This window comes from Acinonyx jubatus, chromosome E1 (genome assembly GCF_027475565.1).
Source record: "Acinonyx jubatus isolate Ajub_Pintada_27869175 chromosome E1, VMU_Ajub_asm_v1.0, whole genome shotgun sequence".
Lineage (NCBI taxonomy): Eukaryota > Metazoa > Chordata > Mammalia > Carnivora > Felidae > Acinonyx > Acinonyx jubatus.
Genome location: NC_069397.1, coordinates 33,961,981 through 33,978,663, shown reverse-complemented (window position 1 = coordinate 33,978,663; position 16,683 = coordinate 33,961,981). Strand labels below are relative to the sequence as shown.

The 16,683-nt window shown below is 38.5% G+C and overlaps 1 protein-coding gene across 7 annotated transcripts in view; it reads right to left on the bottom strand.

The window, feature by feature from the left end:
* Window positions 1-16,683, bottom strand: part of SPAG9 (sperm associated antigen 9) — a 129,022-nt gene that overhangs the window by 56,942 nt on the left and 55,397 nt on the right. For 3 of the 7 annotated variants that reach the window (XM_027034130.2, XM_027034132.2, XM_053211938.1), the window contains 2 exons: window positions 12,897-12,991; window positions 7,215-7,365 (listed from right to left, as the gene is read on the bottom strand). In XM_027034130.2, the coding sequence (XP_026889931.1) occupies window positions 7,215-7,365; window positions 12,897-12,991 (246 nt within the window). Of the gene's footprint in view, window positions 1-7,214; window positions 7,366-12,017; window positions 12,840-12,896; window positions 12,992-16,683 lie in introns of those variants that run through there. The other 4 variants (XM_053211939.1, XM_053211940.1, XM_015084943.3 and 1 more) reach the window with 3 other exon arrangements.

Sequence of the window (16,683 nt, the reverse complement as noted above, 5' to 3'; positions counted from 1 at the left end):
TTGTTTTTCTCAATTCTAAACGTCATATTCCACTAACAATCACCAACCTGGGATACTCTTTGAAGAAAAAGATATTTGGTGGGGGGGAGTATATGCTAGAAAACAGCATGAAAACATTATGTACAGTACAGGATTCTTTAAATACCTCATTCTCTCTCTTTCCATAGCTGTGCGTAAGGAAGGGATGTCTGAACTCGAAATGTGTCCAACAGTAAAGAACTCGTACAATACATCACCAGTGAGAGGACAAAGGGCTCTTGGCAGGCAGTTTGGCAATGTCTATCAAAATTTTAAATGTATGTTTTGATCCAGCAATCCCACTTACAGGAATCATAAATACAAGCATAAAATTATGTGTAAGGTTATTCACTACAGCATTGTTTATAATAGCAAAGGACTAGGAAAAACTGGGGTGTCCCATCAAAGTAGATTTTAATTACAGCCAGGATATGTGAACCCTTCACCTCCTCCCTTCCTCCAGGATTCTGATAAATCAATGATCTTCCTTCACTCCTTTGTTTTCAATTTCTCTTTCTACTGGACCCTTCTAAGTACACAAGCAACAAGGTCCCTCCCATACTAAGAGTACCTTCCCTCCCACCCCCTCCACTGCTCAGGCAACTCACGTTGTCCTTTTCCCTCTTCCCATTACAACTACCTGTTTTGAGTCCTTGACACTTTCTTGTTCCTCTTTTCTTGACTTCAACATTCACTCCTGTTACTGGCCCTGCAACTCAAACTGCTCAAACCTACACCTACAAATTCGATCTTCATCCTACATGACGTCTCCACACCAGCTGAGCCTGCTAACAACTGCTTCCATTCTAAAGCCCTCTCATCCTTTGACTTCCAGGGCCACAATCTTTTGCGGTCTCTCTTTCTTGCCACTTCCAGCCAGTGTCCTTCTCTCCACATACATCTTCTGAGTCTCCAGTCCAGATTTCCCCCATCTCCACTCTATGTGGATGCTGCCTTCCTCACCTGCTCAGGCTCTCACACCCTATGCCTAGGGTGTCTTTCTTGGGGAGGTCTTTGTCACCCTGTTTAAGATCTGACACCCGGGGCACCTGGGTGGCTCAGTCGGTTAAGCGTCTGACTTCGGCTCAGGTCGTGATCTCGCGGTCCGTGAGTTCCAGTTCGAGCCCCGCGTCGGGCTCTGTGCTGACTGCTCAGAGCCTGGAGCCTGTTTCGGATTCTGTGTCTCCCTCTCTCTCTGACCCTCCCCCATTCATGATCTGTCTCTCTCTGTCTCAAAAATAAATAAACGTTAAAAAAAATTTTTTTTTTAAAAAAGATCTGACACCCAAAGCCAGACTGCCCCTTTGCATGGATGTCCTTCACGCTGCCAGGGCCCTGGCACCTCTCTCCGCTAGGTTATTCCCTCATGATATACTCCCAAGCTTGTGTGGGTTACATACCTGCCCAACCCCCACCCCACTTCACCCTATGGTGCTTCATACTGCTCTGCCCTAACTACCAGCTTTAGCACTAAATTGTGCAGAAAGGACACAGGAAGGGCAGATGATGCAATACTACAAAATATAAATAATTACAGCTTTATAGTAAGTCTTGATATCTAGTAGGGCAGGTTAGTGTTTTTATTGTTCTTCTTCAGGACTGTCTTGGGTTATTCTTGGTCTTTTGTTCTCCAAGCCTTCTTTCTTTGCAGCTTGTTGGTGAATATAATTCAGTTGGATGAACAACCCTACCGTAACATTTTTTGCCCATTCCCAGACTTAGCACTTTAACAATACTTTATTTACTTACTTACCTATTTATTTAAGTTCATTTATTTTGAAAGAGAAAGAGAGCATGCATGAGCGCGGGGGGGGGGGGGTCAGAAAAAGAAAGAGACAGAGGGAATCTCAAGCAGGCTCTGTGCTATCAGCACAGAGTCCGACTCGGGCTCGAATCCTTGAACTGTGAGATCATGACTTGAGCTGAAACCAAGAGCCCAACGCTGAACCAGCTAAGCCACCCAGGTGCCCCTATAATACATTTTTAGCAGAACAGCTTAGGTGATTCAACACAAGTTGCTTTTGACCTATTTCACTAGAAGCACTTCCAGTAAGAAATGTCTGTTAATGATGCAATATAAACTTCTGCCTTGAAGTGATCTCTAAACTAGATCTGAGGGTCATTAACAGGGTGTCAGGTGAGGCTTTGCATAAACTGTGGCATTTTGATTGGCCTTCAAAGAAGGCTATTTCTACTGGGAGTAACCTAAGCAGGACAGAAATATATATGTGGGAAAATTATAAAAGAAAGCAACTGGATGCAGCAGTTCAGGAAAGGCTTGAGGGCTGGAGATTCAAATCTGTGAACAGACGTGTGGAAGGCATTTACAGACATGGGACTTGAGCTACCCAGATTATGTAGGGAGGAGGGCTGAGCTTTAAGCTCTGGGGAACTCCAACACTTAGAGATCCAGGAGCCACCAGGGGAGGGGGTATCCTGGAAGCAAAGGGAAGAAAGCATTTCAAGAAGTTCAAAGTATTTGAGTGTGTCAATGCTGCTACAAGGTAGGGTGGGAATGAGAATTTCCCCTTATATTTATAAAGATGGATGTTCTGGGTAACCCTTACAAAAGGGTTAAGTCAACACAGTAGTTAAAGTCTCAGAGAAGAGAAGTGAAAACCATTCCTCAAACATGCCAGTTTGTCCCTGCCTCAGAGCCTTTACAGATGCTATTTGGTCATCCTGAAACATGTATTCCTCTAGACTGTTCTGTACACCTGTACATCCCTCCTGTCAGGATGCAAATCACCTCCTCCAAGAGGCCTTCCTAAGTAAACACCCTTCCCCACTAATTACTCTTTAGCCCCTTACACCTTGCTTTCTCAAAACAGCATATCACACACAAGACAGTAAATCACAATACTTGAAATCTGTTACTTCATTTATTTGTTAATCTCTCCTACAAGAATACAATACATGAAGGAATAACATGTACAAACACTTTTTAAGGGCAACGTAAACATTTTTCTGGATGCATCATTCCTGAAAGATCTTCTAGTACCTGAAGATACAACTTTATTGTTTTTAAGTTATTTACTTTGAGAGACCATGCACGTGAGCACAAGCAGGGGAGGGGTGGAGAGAGAGGATCCCAAGCAGGCTCTGCACTGTCAGCACAGAGCCCGACGCAGGGCTCAAACCCATGAACCGTGAGATCATGACCTGAGCCGAAGTGGGCCGCTTAACCGACTGAGCAACGCAAGCACCTCTGAAGATACAACCTTATTGACTACAATTCTCTGGCGGTATGAACTGTGCAATACAGCAACAAAGAAGGTCCGTAATGTTAGAATCATTGGCAACCCCCCCGTACTGCCATTCTTCTGCCACGAAGCTTCCTATAGGAACCTATATGTTCCTTGGTTATAACCCATCATGTGGTTTTCTCACAGAACACTTTTACCTTAACGTTACTTCAGAGAAAACTGTGTTTAGTAAAATTAATATTAATTAGAATTCTCACCTTCAATTTCTTGTTCACAATGGCAGAGCATACCCTAAATCCAGCTAGGTCATCCCCAAAGTTCTCAGAGAAATGAAAGTTGTAGAAAACTTCAAACCAGAGATAGCCTAGCCCACTTTTTGTCATACATGGACACCAAGACCAGTGGTCCATAATTAAAACTCCTAAACCCAGGTGGCTCAGTCGGTTAAGCGTCCGACTCCGGCTCGGGTCATGATCTCACGGTTTGTGAGTTTGAGCCCCGTGTCAGGCTCTGTGCTGACAGCTCAGAGCCTGGAGCCTGCTTCTGATTCTGTGTCTCCCCCTCTCTCTGCCCCTCCCATGCTCAGGCTCTGTCTCTGTCTCTCAGTAATAAATAAATGTTAAAAAAAATCTGAACTCCTCAACCCAACTCCTAGCCTTTTGTAAAGTTAGAGAAAGCCGTCTGGCTTATGACAAGGGCCTAGGTAAATAACAAAGTATGTTCTAATTATTAGACAAACTTTAGAAACTAGACTTTTGTTATTTTGTAATGTACCACTTCACTCCTGGAAATTATTAGTTGAGACCTTTATATCATTTAGTGGCTCTGTGTCCAGAGTAGAAAGAGATAGGATTTTATTCTAGAAACTCTATGGGAAATACTTGCCTTAGTATCTCTAAGAAGGATACAAAAAAAACCCTCCCAGGTTTAAGTCCATATTAATAATCTGTTAATCAGTTTATAACTTGTCAGTGAAGTTCTGGCACAGCATGTTGCTGGATTAAATAAATAAGAGAATTACAATCATCATCTCTTTAAGGTTCCTTTTTGGAATATAAGTAAAATATAGTTACCATATGGTATATATTTTTGATGTACTAAAAGTATCCCTCCTACTTAATTTTGTTTTGGGAAAGGGACACAGTAAGTAGGTGTATTGAGGGAGGGGTGTTCTGGAAGATCTATTAAACCTACAGGCATGCTTTAAAAAAGCTAGAGTGGAGTAGCAGTGAAGAATTAGAGAGTCTCCTAGAGGCATCGATGTGGACTGCTACCGAGCACATGCATGGTTAGATTCTAATAAATTGAACGATACGGAAGAGAGAAGGGGAAAAGGTGAAGTCAGTCTTACTGTTAAAAATACTTTTCAGTGGGAGAAAAGCTATCAAATATTTATTGATTGCTTACTGTTTCGAGCACATTTCAAAGATCAATGGAATGATTCTAAATGCCCCTACAAAAACCAAAAAACAAACCACACAAAATACAAGAAACAAACCACACAAAATACAAAAAACACAAAACCTCCACTAACTGGAGCTGACAGACCATTTATATTATCCAAAAAAAAGTCTTCCTAACATCTAAAACAAATAATTCACTTAACAAACACATTCTGAGTGGGCACTATGTGCTAGGCACTTTTCTAAATGCTAAAGATACAGTAGTAAGTAAACCACATGGATTTTAAGTGGAGGGAAATATACTAAATAAGAAAATGGCTTAGTATTTTAAAAGTATCAGAGTTACCTTTAAAGCACTTAGACCATGATAAGTACTTTGGAGGGGGAAAAAAAAGAAAGAAAAGGAGACAAGATGTAAGAAATTTATTTGTATTCATTGTAGGCAGCCTATCTGTTTTATTATAGAGTAGATTTTATAATATAACAAGGTTCTTTTAGAATCAATATTCGCAGGGGGCGCCTGGGCGGCTCAGTTGGTTAAATGTCCGATTCTTGATTTCAGTTCAGGTCATGATCTTATGAGGTCATGATTTGTGAGTTTGAGCCCCACATCGGGCTCTGCACTGCTAGAACAGACTGCTTGGGTTTCTCCTTCTCTTTCTGTCTCTCTCAAAATAAATAAATAAACATAAAAAATATATAACCCAGGGACGCCAGAGTGGCTCAGTCAGTTAAGGGTTTGACTTCGACCCAGGCCATGATCTCAGTTTGTGAGTCTGAACCCCACATCAGGGTCTGTGCTGACAGCTCAGAGCCTGGAGTCTGTTCAAATTCTGTGTCTCCCTCTCTCTCTCTGCCCCTCCCCTGTTTACTTGGGTGCTCTCTCTCTCTCAAAAATAAACATTAAAAAAAATTATATATATATACATATATATATTATATATTTTTATAAAATATATCACTTTGTAAGGTACAAAATATAACTTCATATATTTTTTAACTATTAGTATATCTCCCCTCTTAGAGTTTATTATTAATTATAATTTATTTGATATGTTCTTGGTCAAGAATATAATCTATAATAACTAACCACAAGGCCTTTTAGCTAAACACAATGCACTTTTGAATATTGCTTTATGAAGGATTTTGAGGGGAAAAAAACATGTTTAGAAAAAAAAGTGAAGGCGCACCTGGGTGGCTCAGTTGGTTAAGTGTCTGACTTCGACTCAGGTCATGATCTCGTGGTCCGTGAGTTCCAGCCTTGCATCAGGCTCTGTCTAACAGCTCAGAGCCTGGAGCTTGCTTCTGATTCTCTGTCTCCCTATCTCTCTGCTCCTCCCCTGTTCATGCTCTTTCTCTCTCTCAAAAATAAATAAACATTTAAAAAAAAAAAAAAAAGTGAAGCCCTACTAAATTGTGAAGCTTCCAACAGTGAACCAAGGATTTCAAGCACCAATGATTTTCATTTCTAAAAAACATTACACTCACTAGTCACCCCATCTAAAATTTATATGATCAAATAAAAATCAAAATAGCCTAAATCAAATGGAAATTTTGGTTATTAGTGTCATTAGTATATTAATCAAGATATAACAATGCTTGACTTTGTTTTCCTATATAACCTGAAAGGAACAGTAAAATACTAACTCTTTGGGAAGAACTCATTGCTAATTTAAAACAAAGGCATTAGTTTTACAAGCTAAAATGCATACAAACTTTCATTTTACTATGTTTCAGCTGTCTAGCACTTCTAACTTGGATTAGAAAGTTTATACAATGTGTTGAGGGAGCGTAAGGCAAGCTAAGGGCAAAGTACAGGCTAACAGTTCCCTGCCCCTGCCTGCCCCTGCCTGCCCCCCCTCCCCCCACCAGGTGGAATATGTATGATATTCCTCGGATGCTCCTGGTTGCCCAAGAACAAAGGAAAGGGGTTTAAGTGCTTGCCATGGTGATGTGGGAAACTAAGGCAAATGAAAAATTAAACTCCCTTACTGCCTACAGGCCACTGACAAGTCCTTGAAATGGGCAGAATAATCTCCCTCTAGGAGGAGCCTGGATGACGATAACACTTTGCTAGGGGCAAAAGAGAATCTTGGCTTAACATTATCCTGACGCCCCTCTCAGGAACCTGTAAGTCTACTTTAACATACAAAAATTGCTTTGGAAACGTCCTTTATCTCAACTCCCCCAAGATATATGCTGGCAAACATACTCCAAGTTTATGGCCCCCAATATACATCTGAAGGGTCTCATGACTGAGGTTTTACTAAACATTAATATATGGTGTTTCCTTAGCAACAGCTAGCCCCTCAAGGTCCTGGAAACCTTGCTTCCAAAATTCCTTCACGACTTGCTCTATCCCTGACCCCCTCCCAACCTGAGGGTATGTAATGGGTTACCCACCACAACCCCAATGCAGCTCTTCCGGCGCACAGGTCCTGCCCCCCATGCTATAATAAAATCACCTTTTTGCACCAAAGACGTCTTCAAGAATTTTTTCTTGGCTGTCGGCTCTGGATCACCCCCCAACCATGACCCCAAAACGTCATCACAATGTAAATTAAGATTTCATCAAAATTAAGCTTACCTTCAGGCTGGCATGAGAACGTGGTTGACTTAAATCCTGAAATTTCCATTGCTCTGATCCAGGGGTCTCTCCGCCTTTCTGAGTATCTGGTGTAAGCAATCCGTCTCCAGCAGGTAATGGGAAAATCCCTAATGATATAGGACGTTCTTTTCTATTGAAGAGGGGAGAAAAAATTAAGCATTCATTCATTTTTTATTTTAATTATCATGACTATAAGTAATAAGCCTGGGCTGTCACTGGTTTAGAGTAATAACTCTTAAAAAATACTGTCTGCCTATCTAAACAAGTAAGTAGACTTACCAAAGAGAAAGGACAGTCTCAGAAGTTCAAATTAGCCCCAAGAAATTAATTAAGAAAAGTAATAACTAATAGTTCAAGAAACCTTCTAGGTTACTGATGAGTTCCTTCCCCGGGAAGCAGTCAGTGGTCTGGTTTCATAGCAGCAAAAGCTACTAAATTTTCATTCCCGCTTACATTAGCCATCGGGAAACTGGCAACCTCCTCCTTTGGAAGGAAGTACAAGCTTTGCTTCTAGACTTCCCAAATCCTCAAACCCATACCTAGATGCTTACCCAAGCTTCTTCAGGGTACATCTTTTCTGCCTAGAGGAAAATCTGTGTATAATCTAAACCAGGACCACCAATTAATTGATAAAAAGAACTCAAGAGAGTTTTAATCCTTAACAGCAGGAAAGCGGTATTTTTCTACAGAACCAGTATATGCATTCCTTTCAATCACGGTACTTATGAGAAAACCATTGTCAGTTTTTCCAAACAAGGAGGCCAAAAAATTCTATAAAAGACTGTAGAGTTTCCAGTGCTTTGTGGGAAATTTCAATGAACAAGAGTTACAATTTTAATAAGAATAGAATTTCAACTAGAAACACATCCTTTGGTGAGGCATAGCAGATTACAAATCAAAGGACTTTTTATAGGGTGGAAACCAGCCTAGGAAGAGGTCGTCCTGGGTCATTAACTCAAAAGAGAGGAAACTGGCAAGAAAGGAGACACTAAAAGTTTGGGGCCTCCTGGAACTCATACCTCTACTGGTAAGAATGTAAATTAGAATAGAAACACTAAGGCTGTAAATAAAAGCGGGAAAATACTCCGTTTTGCTAAGTTATTCTCTAAGCTCACTTTTATACCAAGAAACTTAAGCCACTTGAAATGTGCCCTCACTTAACACAAAGGATATATGCTCTTCCATTCCAAACTACAATCAAAGGATTAGTAAAACTGCCAGAACACCTTCTTAAAGACTGGATGAAGGAAAAGGATTGAGACTGCATTTTGTCAAAGGTGTGTGCACCAGGAAGTAAAACAGGACTTTTCTCTATTACTTATTGATCATTTCTTTACATGTGGAATACTCTTCCCATTTGATTTGGGAAAATTCAAATGCAGGTAGGGAGGACAATAAAAGGCTAGATTTTAAAACAAATTTGTTTATAAACAATCTATGAGCTTCCGGAACATCCAAACGACAAAAAACTAAATTAACTACTCAGCTATTCTGTTTAGACCAGTTATTCCCTACTGCTGCCTCAGCAGTAAAGTTTTTATAAGTCTGTAGTGAAAAGAGACATTATTTATAATATCCTTATTGGATAACATAGGCCATATTGTATACATATACATTTCCATATATCATAGAACCTGGTCCTTGCTGAGAATGATGGATTTTTTCTACATCTTTTCTGCTTCCTTGATTTTAAAATCCCTTTTCATCAAACGATGGTGACAATGTTTAGAAAGCAAATTTTGTTTTAATGTCCATACCTGACAAAATAAAAAGTTGTTAACCTGATGTTTATCCCTCAATTTGGGAAGAATATATTTTGGGAACCAAAAATCTGAGGGTCTAAGTGCTACTTAGATAGATGACTTACTTTTTTTGTTGTTGTTGTTGTTGTTAATGTTTATTTATTTTTGAGAGAGAGAGACAGAGCACGAGCGGGAAAGGGACAGAGAGAGAGAGAGACACAGAATCCGAAGCAAGCTCCAGGCTCTGAGCTGTCACCACAGAACCTGATGCGGGGCTCGAACTCAAGAGCTATGAGATTGTGACCTGAGCCACAGTCGGACGCTTACCGACTAAGCCACCCAGGCGCCCCACTCACTTATTTTTTAACATATCTTAATAACTTAAGCAAAAAGGTGTGAATTTAATCAGTTCAATGGAAAGTTCTATAACCCACCCAGGAAGATAATACAGACTTCATGCAAATCCATCACACTGCTAACAGAAATCAAAACACAGGCCAGGCGTTAGACTTCTCTTCCTATACGAATGACAGCACTTCATTTTCACACATATCAAGTACTGTAAAAGTATAAACCAACTGGAGGAAGAAGCCTGCTATAGATCCAAGTTTTGCTTTTCCCCTCCTGTTAACTAAGCCTATAATCCAAAATACCAGTAGAATTTGTACCTGTTTATATTGCTTTTCTTAATCATTTAGAAACTGCTCTATAGGGAGGGCATTCAGAGACCATCAAGACCTGATGATCTGGGTTATAAGATTCCAACTCTGGAAAAAATATTACTACATCCATGCCTTCTCTCCTTTTACTGAGAAGTTATATGAGAGTTAAGTGGAGGAAGGACATGCAATTATGCAAGTCAATCAGAATCCTACTTTTAAAAAAACACTGAAAGTTGAATGTTTGTTGCATGTTTAATACTCTACACGTTAAAGGCTCCAGTGAAACTCACAGAAGAAACCAAAGAATGGGATACAATGTGGGAAAATATCAAGTGACAGGTTTAAATGCCTGGTGTTTCCATATGCTATTACGGTCTAGAAACAAAGCCATCTTTGACCATCAGAACCTTTGTTACATTCTTTTAAAAACTGGCTTTGTTCCATATTTCCGCTTTTCAGTTGGTTATTTAAATGTTAGCTGGGTATAAATTCTCAATTAGGTTTTGAAACAGCTTTTTGGCTATACAGACATTTAAAACAAATAACCATAAATAAAAATTTTTAAAGGATTGTTCAACACTCATCATGTGGCAAGCCCTAAGAAGGATGGTCTGGCTACATTATCTCATTTAACCCTCATAAGAAAATAGGAATTATTTTCCAGTTGTCAAATTAGGAAAAGTGATGCTCAGAGACATGAGGCACTAGTAATCCACAGAAGCGAGACTCAGAATCAGACCTGTTGCCCTCCAAGGCGCATGTAGCTTCCTTGGAACCTACCTATTTTCTTGACAATTTAATTTTAATATTGAAGATTTTAATATCTTTATTCAAGCAGATCATCAGCAATTTTTGCATCAAGAAACTGTTTGAATTTAGTCATAAGGTATTTTATCAATAAAATAGCTAAAGTTCTGGAAAATAGTTCTGCTACAGATGGGGTACGTGTAAGTGACTACAAATTATTTACTTGTTTGGCTTACTAAATATCTTGCAACTGATTGAAGACGAAACAATAATCTCACAATTTTTAAAACTATCCAAAGGGGGTAAGAAGGGTCCTACAGCACACAAGTGGCAGAGCATTTATTGGCAAGGCAGCCCAGCTCCAAAGCCCACTGCGCGGCACTGCCTTCTCAGACAGAACCCAAACCTAAGACAGCCCTTTCAAATTAGTCTTATTTCAATATTCTATATATTCTTAAGGTCTTTTTAATTTCCTAAAAGCCTAAATATACATATAAACAAATCTTTTATGTACTCAACATATAAAAGTAGTTAGATCTCTTCCGATTTTTATAAAATGAGGAAAGAAAATAAATGACCAAGTATCTAATTTTAGACCACAGATGAAATTTTAATTTCTGGGCCTTAATATTAAACATGAACTGATCTATGAATATAAAGAACACATTGAGGGAATTTACTAGTTTAATTCATCTTAATTTATCTAAATCCACAATTAGAAGTTGAGAATTTTAAGGAAACATTTAAATAATAAAAGCTACACACCATGAGCCTTCATTTAAAACCGCGCACAAAGCAGAAATCTGAACAAATCAGGTGCTTTTGGTGTGATGAATTAGAAAACAAAAGGCAACCAAACCCTTAAATATCTGAAATGTAGAAGGTGGTTCTCACAGGGTGCAAAGGAGAGTGAACAGCAGCAAAGCTCTGGAGATTAATGACTACCCCCACAAGCAGGCACGGATATTTGTCACCCAAGTCTACAAAGAAAGGGCACCATCTGACAAAACAATAGTGAATAGGCTTTGTAAAGCTTTCACAACTTTGATGTGTAAATAATGCAGGGAAGCTGCATTCCTGGCCTTAAAAGGTTTAAATCCTTTCACTTTAAAATATATTTTGTTTTAGAAAGAAAATATTTAAATTGTCCGGTCCTGGGAGTTATTACCAAAAACTGCAAAATTGATGCCTGCATGTTCTTCAGTCAAAGGATAACTGAACAGAATAAAACCCAGAGCCTGTGTCTAATTGACTACAAGTCTAAGCATAAGAGATATTTGCCCCTAAATGCTCATATGCTAAACGCAGAGGCTGCATAAACTTGGACCCGGTGTTTTACTCTTGCTCTCCCTTTACTCTCTGAACACTGCTTAAAACAAGACCACACTGACCTTGTACTTGTGTATAAGTACAATTATGAAAATCCTTTTCGTAAGTCGGCGGTTTCCAAAGACAAAGCCGTGTCCCTAGGTGATGGCCTATAAATTACTATAAATAAGAACAGAAATCCTAGCTTCAGGCCATTTTCCATTGTTTCAATCTGCAACAGAAATGGTTACAAAGCAGACCTGTGAAGCTAAAAATTTGAGAAAAACCAACTAAACAGGGGCTTCTAAGAGAGACTAGAGTACCTGAGTATCCTTGGTAGGTTCTGCGTCAGAGCTGGCACACCGGTAGAAATAGAAAAGTGCACAAGCAGCAAAACAGAGAGAGATACTAAGATAGCAGAATTAATGACCACCGCCCCGCCAACAAAGCCAAACACAAACAGCAGCATGCATCCAGGACTCATGGCGCTGTGCTGGCATGGTGAAACACCCGAACCAGGAGGCCTACACGGGGGCCAAAGGGATATCTTTGTAGTGAGGATCTGTCATTCAGCTGCTGCCACAAAAACAATGCCATCAGCAGCAGCTTTCCACTCCATCCTGCAGCAGCCCCGAAGCGATGACGTCATCCTGCTCTCCCCTCCCCACCGCACAACCATAGAGCTGCTGCTCCTAGCATTTATGCAGCAATCTAGAGCGACAGCCAGCCTATTAACTATTTTCCTCTCCGCTGAGAGTCCTGGCTTAGCTCATTGGCTACAGTGCTTGGGAGATCTACATAATTTATTCACACTCCTCCATCAAACACCAGTCTAACCCTTTCAAACACGCCTCTGTACACAAAAAGGACTTTAAACCAGTTATACAGGAGAAATGAAAATCTTTCAGCACTCCCATGAATCAGAAAAACTTAAACCTAGTATAATCTCCATTAAGTATTACAAAACAATCAAAATACCTCGGTATGCATATGCTGCTTATAGGGTATGGCTCACGATTTACCTTTTCAACAGTGAGGGCTGTTTCTATTTTTCTATGCTATTCTCTCCTATAGCATTCCAACCATAGTAGAGAGCTTTTTGAATCAGCCTAACTATTGTTCCAGGATTAAAGAACAGAGAGAAACAGAAACAAACAGATTATTTCGATTTTTCTCAAGGCAAAATGTTTAACAAAGCTTACCTAATTCTACTATGAGCTGTGGACTCTAGTTGATCACTCCCTGAGAGCTGATGAAGTTTTGTTCTTTCTAAGTGTTCCATATAATTATGGATCATCTATTTTGAAGAAAGAAAAAAAATATGCAAAATTTTAAGGCTAATATCTGGAATGAAAACAACAAGGGAAACATTTTTTGTAGAAACTTATTTACCAGACTACCCACAGTTCTATGTAAAAGATTATTAAGTATGAAAAAATTTTTAATGGCAAAGGAATATGCAAATGCTTACATTTAGGGATGCTGCTATCCAAAGAAGTAGCCATCATGTTGCTTAGCATAGCAAAAACCTTTTTTTAATATGTGATGTTACCAAAAGATATAATTTTGACATAAATACCACAAGTTAGGATACAGACATTGTGGAGGCAGTGATAAGAGATCACTGATTAAAAATAATAGAGGGCATCTGAGAAATCCATGCACTAAACTGGGAAACAAAAAAGAAATTAATGTGAAACTTGAGAAGAAACTGTACCCTTCCTTATGTGGTGATCTTTTCCCATTTTACAAAGAACTCAGAGTATTATCACTTTCAATTTAATTTAATTAAGTAATTTAATTTAACTTAATACCAGGATGTTTATTTCTTGTGTTTACAGACTTCATTGAAAGGATGCTAAAATATTTTCTCTTTTGTTTGATTGTTAATTTATTGGTATCACTGTTTGATGTAATCATCTATAATAATAGCAAGGTAAATGAAAAATCACAGCATTTTGATTTTAAATCTTGGATAAGGAGCCATAAGATAGACAACTGAATATGTTCAAGAGTATCAAGTATATAAACTGCCAAGAAATCCAATATTTCTATTTAATTTTTGGTCATCTATAGTTTCACTTTTAAGAAACCTAAATCTGGGGTGCCTGAGTGGCTCATTGGTTAAGCAACCAACTCTTGATTTCAGCTCGGGTCATGATCTCACAGTTCCTGAGATCAGGTCCCGTTTTGGGCTCCACACTGCCAGCGTGGAGCCTGCTTGAGATTCTCTCTCCCTCCTCTGCCCATGCACAGTCTCCCTCTCTCTCTCTCAAAAATAAATACGCTTTGAAAAAATTTTTAAAAAGAATCCTAAATCTGGCATTAAAACATGTAAAATGCAATTTTAATCATAAACTCAAAAGGCCTTTGCTAGATACTAATGTGCTATGAATAAGAAAAAATGAATTTAAAGGAAAAAAAAAGGTATGTTAGCAATCTAAAGGAATGTAAATTTGAAAAGTAAATAAGAAAAGGTTACTGTCTTTCTGAGGACTATCCCTTGAATTCTTAAAATTTGAATGTTCTTTGAATGCTTGAAAGCATGGAACAGCTTTGTAAGCTTCTAAACTTTAGCTGTTATGATCATGGATTTCATCTCAACTATAACAAAATATGCACTGTAGCACATTAAAAGGATAACTATTGAAAGAAAAGAGATTTTGAACAAATTTATAAAATTTCTGTTTAGATTTTTTTTAATGTTTATTTTGGAGAGAAAGAGAGAAAATGGGGGAGGGACAGAGAGAGAGAGAGAGAGAGAGAGAGACAGAGAGACAGAGAGAGACAGAATCTGAAGAAGGCTCCAGGCTCTGAGCTGTCAGCACTGAGTCCAACACAGGGCTCAAACTCAAAAACGGCAAGATCATGACCTGAGCAAAGTTGGACGTTCACCCAACTGAGCCACCCAGATGCCCCAAATCTACAAAATTTTTAAAAAGCACGTTTTATTGGGAAATTTTTACTTGGCGTGCATGTACAAAAATTAAGAAATATGTAAATCAGTTTGAAAGTGTTATTTACTTCAAATAAACAAAAGGCCTAACTGATGCATGAATTAAGCAAGTAATCTGTCAAATCAAACATTATAAAAGAATTAATCAGGGATTAATTGGGTGGCTTAGTCACTAGAGCATCCGACTCTTGATTTTGTCTGAAGTCCTGATCTTGTGGTTCGCGGGATCAAGTAAGAAAAAATATTGAGGAAATTAATCAGCTGCTTCCCAATTAAGACTAGTCTAAACAAGAATTATTTCAGGCAAAGAAAAATTAATGTAGAATTACAGGGATATGGTATATGGAAGCATTTTTTTTTTTAAGTAGACATTAGGTTCCATCCAGAGCCCAAAGCAGGGCTAGAACTCATAACCCTGAGATTAAGACCTGAGCGAGATCAAGAGTAGGACACTAAACTGAGCTACTCAAACGCTCCTGAAAGCAATTTTTAAAGTTTTAAATTTAAACACACTTTCCATTTTTTAACATTTTATTTTTTAGAGACAGAGCACAAGTCGGGGAGCAGCAGAGGGGGAGAGAGAGAGAATCCCAAGCATGACCTGAGCTGAAATCAGGAGTCAGACATTCAACTGACTGAGCCATCCAGGCACCCCCTTTTCTATTTTAAATGTACAGATTTTTCTCTTTAACCTCATTTAAGGAACATACTTGCAGAAATACAGTTTATGATTCTGTGTCAGCACATCAGAAATAATGAACTGTTTTCTTTTTGTATCACAATGAACTTTAAGGAAAAAAAATGAAACTAATATAACAAAGTGACGATTGGGCCAAATACGTAACAACTTAAATTTTCAAAAGATTTTAGAAAACCTAAGTTGAATTCTTATATACCAGAGAGTAATCATATGCAACTGATTAACTCAGATGAAAGAATCTGTTTCCCTAAGCATTCAGATGACGAAAATAGAAACCTCCCCTAGACTGCCTTTAGAGTAATCTATTTATTCAATATACAAAAATAAAAATTATAAATGCAAAGACAGAATCCATTCTACCCCCGCCCTCAAATAGTCCATTCTATGGATTGACTCTTATCTTAAATGATTAAATTTAGTTTTTCATTTATACCATGTTGAATTATTTGTTTATACATAATGTTGAATTCTAAACCTTCTTCAAAAGACTGACCCCTTCTTCAAATGATATATCCCAGATACATTAGGTATTCTGTATAAAGTACAGAATAATAACAAAATGGCAGCTAACATTTATTGAGCACAACTCAGTCAGTGCATTTACAGCTACTGTTTCATTTAATCCTCACAACAATATTACAGTTTTATAAACTCCAACTTATGGTTAAAATAACTTGCCCAACCAATTTGACCACCTAGTTAATGATCAACTGTGTTCTAACAGCCATTAGCTAGTTGGCTTTAGGGCCAAAACTCAGGTCCCTCTGACACAGTGGACTTAAGAAGTTAAGCATTACAGGACTGGTTTTGTATTTGCCCTTTTAGTCAATTTCCTAGGCAGGCAATAAGCTCATTGTTCTTTCTTCCTCACACCCACAAGAAAACCCCACACCCTAAAGCATTTCCTGACATCTGAAATAAAATATGCACTATATTCTGTAAATGCACCAAAAAAGTAGAAAAAATAAACTGCACATAAAAATCTTGATTCTAATTACAGGGCTTCACAATATAGCTCTGTTTAAAAAAAAAAAAAGTGAGTGGGAGGGTAGGATCAGTGCTGCCAGACAGAAGAGAGAGGTAAGAAAGTAAAAGAAGACATGCTTTAGATAATCTACTATTGGGTCCACTGGCCCTATCCCTCCTGATCTCATTAGCTGTAATTCTCCATTTTCTCAGGTAAGCACAGTAATTCACACATATTCAGAAGTCGATTCAGCAACAAACAATAGGGAGTCCTGAAGAAGGATCCCAAGTACACTGTCTGGAAAATCCTAAATCCCCACCACATAGAAACATCACTACCGAGGTTGACTGTCATCTTGATCTTGGC